The sequence below is a fragment of the Hordeum vulgare genome, chromosome 2H (assembly GCF_904849725.1).
Source record: "Hordeum vulgare subsp. vulgare chromosome 2H, MorexV3_pseudomolecules_assembly, whole genome shotgun sequence".
Taxonomy (NCBI): Eukaryota; Viridiplantae; Streptophyta; class Magnoliopsida; order Poales; family Poaceae; genus Hordeum; species Hordeum vulgare.
This window is the reverse complement of record NC_058519.1, coordinates 88,932,010-88,940,843: the sequence shown is the minus strand read 5'-3', so window position 1 is coordinate 88,940,843 and position 8,834 is coordinate 88,932,010. Positions and strand designations below refer to the sequence as shown.

General features: G+C 44.3%; 1 protein-coding gene across 7 annotated transcripts; it reads left to right on the top strand.

Annotated features, from left to right (window-relative positions):
* Positions 1 to 344: 344 nt before the first annotated feature.
* On the top strand, positions 345 to 6,681 carry LOC123425230 (uncharacterized WD repeat-containing protein C2A9.03-like). Of its 7 annotated transcripts, XM_045108903.1 has the most exons (10): positions 345 to 587; positions 839 to 936; positions 1,489 to 1,656; positions 3,227 to 3,313; positions 5,120 to 5,254; positions 5,334 to 5,438; positions 5,504 to 5,595; positions 5,686 to 5,791; positions 5,883 to 5,969; positions 6,062 to 6,681. In XM_045108903.1, the coding sequence occupies exons 2-10, from the start codon at positions 844 to 846 to the stop codon at positions 6,473 to 6,475; spliced, it is 1,287 nt and encodes a 428-aa protein (XP_044964838.1). In that variant the 5' UTR covers positions 345 to 587; positions 839 to 843; the 3' UTR covers positions 6,476 to 6,681. The 7 variants fall into 7 exon arrangements, with proteins under 7 accessions (XP_044964838.1, XP_044964839.1, XP_044964841.1 ...); XM_045108904.1 differs by lacking the exon at positions 345 to 587 and having other exon boundaries at positions 878 to 950; XM_045108906.1 differs by lacking the exons at positions 345 to 587; positions 839 to 936 and adding an exon at positions 1,030 to 1,346.
* Positions 6,682 to 8,834: the final 2,153 nt, after the last annotated feature.

Sequence of the window (8,834 nt, the reverse complement as noted above, 5' to 3'; positions counted from 1 at the left end):
TAAAAAACATCGATTGTAACGAAAAATTCGACGAACTGGAATTGCAACCAAACATATATGCAGCCTTTTACTGGACAAATGTAACAAATTACACGAGAAAAAAAGTTGCATGGAAAACATTTGTATCAAAAAAATACACGGTTGCAACAAATTCAACGAAAAAATGCTGCAAGCATCTGCCAGCGAGGCACGCGGCCCGCACGCGACCGGCCGAACGATTCGGCCCACGCGTCGGGTAGAAGCGTTTCCTTTTTTCTTACTAAGTTGTCATATATTCATATCACACGTGTGACACTTGACAGAAAAAATGCTGAAAAGGAGATTTAGAAATGCCGCGGGCTGGTTAACGCGGTGCCCTCCCTCCCCCTCTGCCCACGCACCGTTCCTCTCTCTGCCCTTTCGCCACTTCCTCCACCGGGATATTCTTCTCTGTTCGGAGACCAACGAACGACAGGGGATATTTTCATCCCGCGCGTCGAATCCTCTCCGAATCCTGAGGGCTCCAGCCTCCAGGGACCTCGAGCACGATTCGAGCTGCTGTGCTGGCCAGTAGGACCGCCCGCCACAGGCCTCCGGCTCCCAGGGAGGTAAACACATCCCGCTGCCGTCGGCGCCCGTGTTTTTCCGCTGATTATTTGGTCTTGCTGTGTCTGAATGTGTGATCCCCCCCCCCCCTCCCTACCTGCCGCGCTGGGTTGCTCCGCTGCTCTGGGTTCACTGGCGGTGGTTTGGGGGGTTCTGGCCGGCCGCCGGCAGCTCCAAGGCTGCGATTTTTCCTTGCCAGAGTTTTCTCGGTTCATTTCCGGAATTCACGCGATTCCCGTGGTTTCCTTGGCAGGGACGATGGCCGTGTATTTGAACGACGATTTGGAGGACCTGCAAGACGACCACTTCGACTCCGACGGGTTCGGCGTCTCCGGCCATCCCTCCAGCCCGGTATGCTTAACCAGGTGCCGGTACAAGTTTCTTGAGTGGTGTGTGTTGCTTCGACACGGAAGCAGATGGGTGCTGGAGTGATGTTACGTGCAAACCACACATTAGTTCCGCTAAAGCTAAATAAAGCATGTTTGCAATTCAGCGACGGAACATGTAGCATACGTAACATTTGTAGACGTTGCCGATGGCCCTACCTAGTGGAAATGGTTGGCACTAAAGGGAAATTTTAGTGCTAAATAAATTAGCTTTTGGAGTGCCTGCCTAAATAAAACATCACTGTTGAGGTGGACATAGGTGATGGCAACAAGCCAACAACTGGGATACCTACTAAATCATGATGTAGGAATGTGCACATGGACATTTATGATTTCTGAGATTATGGAGCAGTTTTCTCTGCGACAGTATAACATGTATGTATATACTTGAGCCTTTCTGGACATGTTACTTTCCCTTTTTGTTAGATTACTTTGGATTGTTTCGGTTTGTATAAACAAATGCATTATTTCCTTTGTTTCAAGGTTATTAATACCTCAATTTTTGTTCTTTCTGTAGAATAAGCATAAGAATGATACATCAGCCTTGGAGTACAGAAATGGAAAAGACATGCAAGGGATACCATGGGAGAGGTTAAAATACAGTAGAGATCAGTATCGCAAGATGAGGCTGAAGCACTACAAGAATTACGAGAACCTCGCGAGGTCACACCAAGGGTTTGATACGGTGAGATTTAGTGTTGTACACTTCTACACGAGTGGTATTGGTGCAAAGCTGTTGTTGTGCTTATTGCCCTTATGGCTCTGCATGCCAATTTTGATGATAGTTGCTATCTTCTTTCCTGCTTATAGAGGTTGGAATTGGTTGTGAGTTCACCTCTCTTTTTCGCACTATTACTCATATGTGGTAACAACAACCTTAGTTGGTTGCACATGGCAATGGTGGTGTTAAACGCCTTCCCGTTCCTGAAGGCATTGCTTGGAGTTGCTCGGACTTGATCTTCGGGGTGAAAACCTATGATCGGATCTTCAGTGGTTGAATCCAGCAGCGGAAGAGCGGTGTGTCATTCCCGTCCCGGGGGCGTTGTTGTTGAAGTAGACCTGGGTAGGGGTAGCCCAACTGACAACCCGACCTGAAAAACCAAGGCCCGCCTGAGTCGGGCTTGTCAATTGAGCAGGATTCAGGCCTCCTTTTGCAGCACGGAAGGTAGTTCCAGACGTGCTCAGGCTTCTCTTTTTCAGGATTTTGTGCCGGGCTTGCAAGTGCAAGTATTGAAAACTGCGTTTGGGCTTCAGATTCGGACCTGAAAAACCAAGGCCAGCCTGAGTCGGGCTTGTCAATTGAGCAGGATTCAGGCCTCCTTTTGCAGCACGGAAGGTAGTTCTAGACGTGCTCAGGCTTCTCTTTTTCAGGATTTTGTGCCGGGCTTGCAAGTGCAAGTATTGAAAACTGCGTTTGGGCTTCAGATTCGACTTAGGGCTGGGCCCGGGCTTGAGAAAAGAGGATAGTTTGGGCTGGTATTTTGAAGGTTGGGCTTTTACAGTCCCGGCCTGACACATGTTCAGGTTTATGCTGAAGAACCTCTCGCGGTTCTTGCTTTGCCAAGGGTGGTAGTTGGTGTTGCCTGTTGCTGCGTGCTGCTGTTCGGGGTCATGTTTTTTATGTAGGTTGTTGTGTGCATCCTCAATGTCTTGAGTAGCTCTTGGCATCATGTTGGTTGTAGAGGCCGGTATAATTGGTATCTTCTTGATATTGGTATATTCCCTTTATACGGAAAACAGATTCTTCAATGCCTGCCGCATGCAAATCTCTCCTCGTATTTTCGCTCTCTTTTAAACCATGAACCGCGCAATAGTCGCACAACACCAACGTTTTTTGACAATTTCCTAAGTTCACGGTCCAATTTCTTGTGATAATTTTTTTTTTGCTTCGTGGCAATGCACCGGCATTATGCTAATGTTCCAATGAATGCGAGATAGACCACTCTATGTGTTAATCATATTCATAAAATACTCTTGATTTTTTGGTTGGATGTTACTAACTAGTACTGTGTATTAGCACCAAACGTGTTCCACACCTAAACTCTTTTATCACACCTTACTAGTTGTCCATTGACACAAAAATGGTTAGGTTTGTTTTGGTATCTATCTCAGGTTCAACTATTGAGGTGACACTCCAAGCAAACAATACATCTTCCCATAGCGCCATAAAAAATATTTGTTTGTTTGTTATATGGTTGTAAATTCTTATGATAGCCTTTAGCTGTTTGACTTATCTCCTCCCCCTCCTTCTCTAGGAGTGCAAACAAGTGGAGACAAATGACAGGTTCTATGATTTCTGCTTCAACACACGACTTGTCAAGCCAACGATAGTGCATTTTCAGGTACATTTATCTTCCATCTTTCTAAGAAATTGATGTTTGCATTGATATAAGAATCTTAACATCAAAGGTGTTAAACAACATGTTCAATTATTTAAAGAATTCCGAGTTTGTGATTGTTACTCGCTATAGTTAGCTCATTTTCAACATTTTTGAAGGAAAAATATGTGCACTCAAACTGCATGCACTGTTTTACTTTTTGAAAAAAAAACTAAGCACAAGCTCTTAATATGGTTGCCCACAGTTACTACATCATAATGCATTGCATTATTCAGTTTTTACTCCTCATATATACTATGTAGTAGACGAAGTTTCAGTATTCACCTCTTTGTTTACCTTTAACAGTGCAAAGATATTTAACTGTTCCCTCTTAGTCCTTTCTTCTCTTATGTCTTCGGCTCCAAAAGGAAAGACAAGTATGAGGAAAGCTTATGCCAAAGGCATATAAATTATAACTGGTGAATGCCTGACATATTCAAGTTATATTAGCGTTTTGCATTTTATGTTCTTACTCTGTTTTGTAGATGTTGTGAGATTCTTGAAGCTTTGACCGGTTTTGATTTCGTTAGGTGAAGCTTCTAATCTTAATTCATGTTTATTCCTTTGGTATAGACTGCAACCTAGCGTAACAGTGAGTGCAGGTCATGTTATAAGTTGTGTCTGATCTGGTAACTGAAGCTGTAGTTTTATTTCTGCAATTAGTGGTCTTGTATATTAGTGGTCATGTTCAGGGTTCTTAAGCAGGTGGTTGAGCATCCTCAGTGGCTGGCGCTGTCATATGGCATCTTTGGAATATGATATAATAGGTTATTTTAGAGAGGCTCGGTTAGATTATTCATATTCCTATTTGTTTTTTGACAGGTTGAACATTAGAGAGATGCTAACAAAATTTTATTCAGGACTTCTTATGGTATTAACTTTGACCTACTAAAAGTCCTTGAATGCTACATCTTTTGCATTATTGGCCGAGTGAATTGTGTGTGCATGTCTTGCACTCGCAGAATACATTCTTCTGTCGATTATTGTACTATTTGATATTTTAATGTCATTTTATTTCCATGAGCTCGTTATCATGGTTATGGGTTCCGGTTCCTGAAAGACGTTATCTGTTCATCCTCTTTTAAATTGCTATAAATAGTGTGCGGCCACACCCTCACCCGCACCACTGTGCATAAAGTCTGCATTAGCCCTTGAACTTCTGTAAGGAATTGAAAATTGGGTCACTAACTCACCATAAACTGTTGCACTGGATTATCTTCAGTTAATTTCATGGTAAGATAACCAAATGCTTCTTCAGCTGTATTTTACTAACAATGATTGGTGTTTTAGACATAGATATTCCTTTAGCTGCATCTTGAAATACTCCTAGGTCCTAACCATAATGGTAAAGAGTTACAGTCTTTAGTGGAGTTGTTCAAATGGGAGTGATGCCTAGAAATGTGCATGAGTCTGTAGGGAGTCATTGGTCCTTTGGTTTGTGCAGTTTCAGACACAACTCAGATTGCCAATTGGTTTTCCAGCAAATTCTTATGGATACGGTAATGTGCTCTCATCTGTTGTCTTGCTAGGCCTTTTTGTTCTCTTTCTTAATGCAGTCGTTTGTAAGATAATTTCAGTAATGTTGTAAGGCCATGGACAACATATGTTTCACTATGACTAAGCATATCATCAAGATCAAATTGTCAGTGTTTGGTTGCTACAATGAACCACGATTTTTTTTCTTTCCTTTTGGATAAACAGCACCAGCAAAGCATTGTTCGTATTTTCTACTCCGAAGGCACTGACCATTCCTATTCTTGGTATCTTCAGCTAAGGAATCTTGTGTGGGCCTCATCCAAGCATGATGTTTACATGGCTCAGAACAGTTCAGTGATGCATTGGTCTTCTCTTCTTCAAAGAGGGACAGAGGTGCTCCACGTTGCAGGCCAAGTTGTTCCAAAGCAGGTTTGCATCTCTTCAATGTGCGTCTTCTTTCTGTTGTCTCTGTATATCCAGCTAAGGACCTATACTCTCTGCTTCACAGAAGGCACATGGAGCTCGGACACTGTCCAGAGTGCAGATCAGCTCAATGGCCCTAAAAGACAATCTCATGGTAGCGGGCGGTTTCCGTGGCGAACTGATTTTCAAGGTATGGTCTCAAGATGCGCTGATTTTTCAGCCATTCTATGTGCTCATGGAATTGTTTCTCAACAGTATGTTGACGAGCCCGGGGTGGCATTCTGTACGAATGTCGCTGATAACAAAAATTCCGTCACGAATGCTGTAGATGTGTACGAGTCTCCTAGGTAAGAACTGCATGATTTCGTTGATATTCTGATTCTGAATTTGTGGGCAACACGTGATCAACTATTGGGTTTCCTGCTGTCAAAATGCAGCGGCGCTACTCGAGTGACGGCGGCGAGCAATGACTGCACTGTCAAATTTCTTGACGCTGAGAGGTGCAGCCTGCTTGGCCGCTTTACTTTCCCGTGGCCGGTCAATGTGAGTTCATCCAAGCTCTCCTCCTCAGTAAACCTTAACTCTACTAATCTTGCTCCGGCAGCTGAATCATAAGTTGCCATGTCCTTGACAGAACACATCGGTGAGTCCTGATGGCAAGCTCCTCGCGGTCCTCGGCGACAGCTCCGACTGCGTGATCGCCGACGCTCAATCGGGCGAAGTAGGCAGCAGATCATCAGATCACAGATTCAAATTTCCCCTTCATTCCACACAGCAGAAAAATTGAGCGTTGTTCTTGCTTGCATTTTCCAGGAGATAGCGACTCTCAGAGGGCACCAGGACTACTCGTTCTCGTCGGCATGGCACCCCGGCGGCCACGTCCTGGCGACGGGGAACCAGGACACGACGTGCCGGCTGTGGGACACGCGCAACCTCTCGGCCTCGCTCGCGGTGCTGGGAGGGAGGATGAGCGCGGTGCGGGGCCTCCGGTTCTCGTCGGACGGGCGGTTCCTGGCTGCGGCGGAGGCGGCGGACTTCGTCCACCTGTACGACGCGCGGGCCGGCTACGGCGCCGCGCAGGAGATCGGCCTGTTCGGGGAGATCGCGGGCGTGGCGTTCAGCCCGGACGCGGACGCGCTGTTCGTCGGGGTCGCCGACCGGGCCTACGGCAGCCTGCTCGAGTTCAGCAGGCGGGGCCGGCACGCTTACCTTGACTCGTACATGTGACTGAAACAGTCATGTCGACCGTGTCGCTGCCGCGCGTCGAGTAGAAGCCTAGATCTAGATGTGGGTATAGTACTACAGTATACGGCAAGTGGTTTCGGTTCTGTATATGCGGACTAGTGCAAGTTAAAAGATGTTACGGTAGTACTGTACATGATGGACTGGTACTACAGAATTTGGTTGGCGTGTGAAGCCGCGTGAGAAGACTATGGGGTGTTTGTTTCCGGTGACTTTTTGTGTAGGGACAAAAAAAAGTCTTTTTTATTCTCATGTGAAACAAACATGATGGATTTTTAGGGACTACTAGTATAAATGCCCGTGCGTTGCACCGGGCGAAAAATAATAACAGCAAAATTCATTACCGCACACACAATCTGCTTCATCCATTTGAATACGGCCACCCATCCATCTCATAGTTATCCTTCTTTCTGCCGTCGATGACGTAGGTCGTTCACCTTGTCGCACATGTGCGAACATGATTAATCTTGAGGTCGCAAATCAGTGTTTTTCATAGAAACTGTATGGAGAACACTGTACTTTGCTAGCTGCTCCTCTAGCATCAAGATCTTTCCATTACTCTTCATGATTTGAGGATGTTCAGGATTAATAAACTAACACTCATAGTGGAATGAATGGATGGAGTATCTAGCTAGTAGGATCAAACAATTGATCCTTTGCTGATTGATTAATTACCAAATTGTCATTTTTCTGAACCTTTGGTTGAATGGAAGTGTAGGATGAATTAGTTAACACAGTCGGGGCCTCGGGGGAGCATATCCTAGTGGAGCGGGCGCGACCCTACTTGACCAGCAAGCTTTGTGTCCCTACTTGACCAGCAAGCTTCGTGTCTTCCCTATCCTGGACATGTAGATGTGCAAGGAGTGCTCGGTCGCCGACACACATAGGTGACCGCACTCGCGGGATGGAGCAACAGGTGAGCGTGTCAAAGTGAATAACGTCATACATAGTAGCAATGGATGTAATGCAGGTTATTCAGTATTTTTTGATAAATGAGAACACTTAACAACCTCTGATGAAATTAATTTCCTTTAATTTCGATACAATTTACCATTTTGTAATGTAAGTACTATCTATCTACCCAATCAACCATTTAGTGTCGATGAAAATGTTATTGATAGGAACCCCAAGTAACAATTATGATCAAATATAAAAAAGATCACAATGTGTCAGGAGTGCTATTAAAACATTATTTATATCAAAACTATAATATGTTAAGTCAAGATCTCTCTTCCGTATAGCATGGTCCAAAGGAAGTGGGGGTGGATACAAGGATGTCGCAGTGCATATCCTTGAAATTGCCATCTTGTGATAGATCTTTGGTCATTCATCCGACACCAAACTTCCTTCCTTCTGCCAACTTCTTGCGCTCTCGCGTGGTCTGTGCTGCCAATTCCCTTGTCGGGCAAAGAATAATAGCCTTAACACATCCTTTAGACCCTGGCTATTAGAACAATACACTCATCATAAAGCATGTCCAACAAATCTAAACAACATTACACAATACCATGGAGATTAATACCAACTGATTTCGGACTTCCATGGAATTTGACTAAGAAAAACATCAGCTACATATGTATCTCCCACTCCCAGGATAATTTAATTTCCTCGTATGACAAAGCTCGATATTTTGGATTACATTTGTTACAGCTGGTGGTGGTGCTACCTTGTATCAGAATGGCACATACTGCTGTTCCTACTTATGCTTCACCAGTTGATACCCTGTGATTGCATCTTAAAGTATCTCCATACTGCAGGCTCATCAAAAACTGGTGAAGCAACACTCTAAAATCCAGGATGTACATGAATAGGTAAGAATAGCTGCAAAGCATGATTGAATTCTGTAGCTGGATTGATTGAATGAGACTGGGCTAACCCTTCTACTTTCTGTTGCTGCTAGCTTGCTGCTGCTAAAACAGTTGAAAAGGAAGTTAAAACTCGTAAAGCTAAGCAAGAATGCCAGTGTCTTGCCAGAGCCTGTAGGTGCACAAGCAAAGCACTCCCTGCCCTGAAGCAAGTAATGCGCAATAATTATTGTAAACAACTCCTCCATGCCAAGAGGACTAAGGATCAGAACAACGTTAAAGATAACTCACTGAAAGAAGAATAGAAATGGCCTGCCTCTGGATAGGTGTAGGTTCTTAAACCCCAAGTTTTGTCAAGTTCCTAACCAAATATGAATCACAGTCATACCTAGTACGGAATTAAAAGAGGGTTAGCTTAACAGCCTCAAATGCTTACTTAAAGACCTAACGGTGATGTTGCTATAGTGTTGCATGTCAATGATAAGTACTATATCTGGACTCCAAAATGACAACAAAAATGCCAACCTTGAAACCAATTC

Excerpts from the sequence above, each read along its gene's own strand:
- LOC123425230 (XM_045108903.1), top strand. The coding sequence starts at position 844 with ATGGCCGTGTATTTGAACGACGATTTGGAGGACCTGCAAGACGACCAC. Across the intron at positions 937-1,488 it reads CCGGCCATCCCTCCAGCCCG|AATAAGCATAAGAATGATAC; the intron begins GTATGCTTAACC and ends TTCTTTCTGTAG. Across the intron at positions 5,970-6,061 it reads CCGACGCTCAATCGGGCGAA|GAGATAGCGACTCTCAGAGG; the intron begins GTAGGCAGCAGA and ends TGCATTTTCCAG.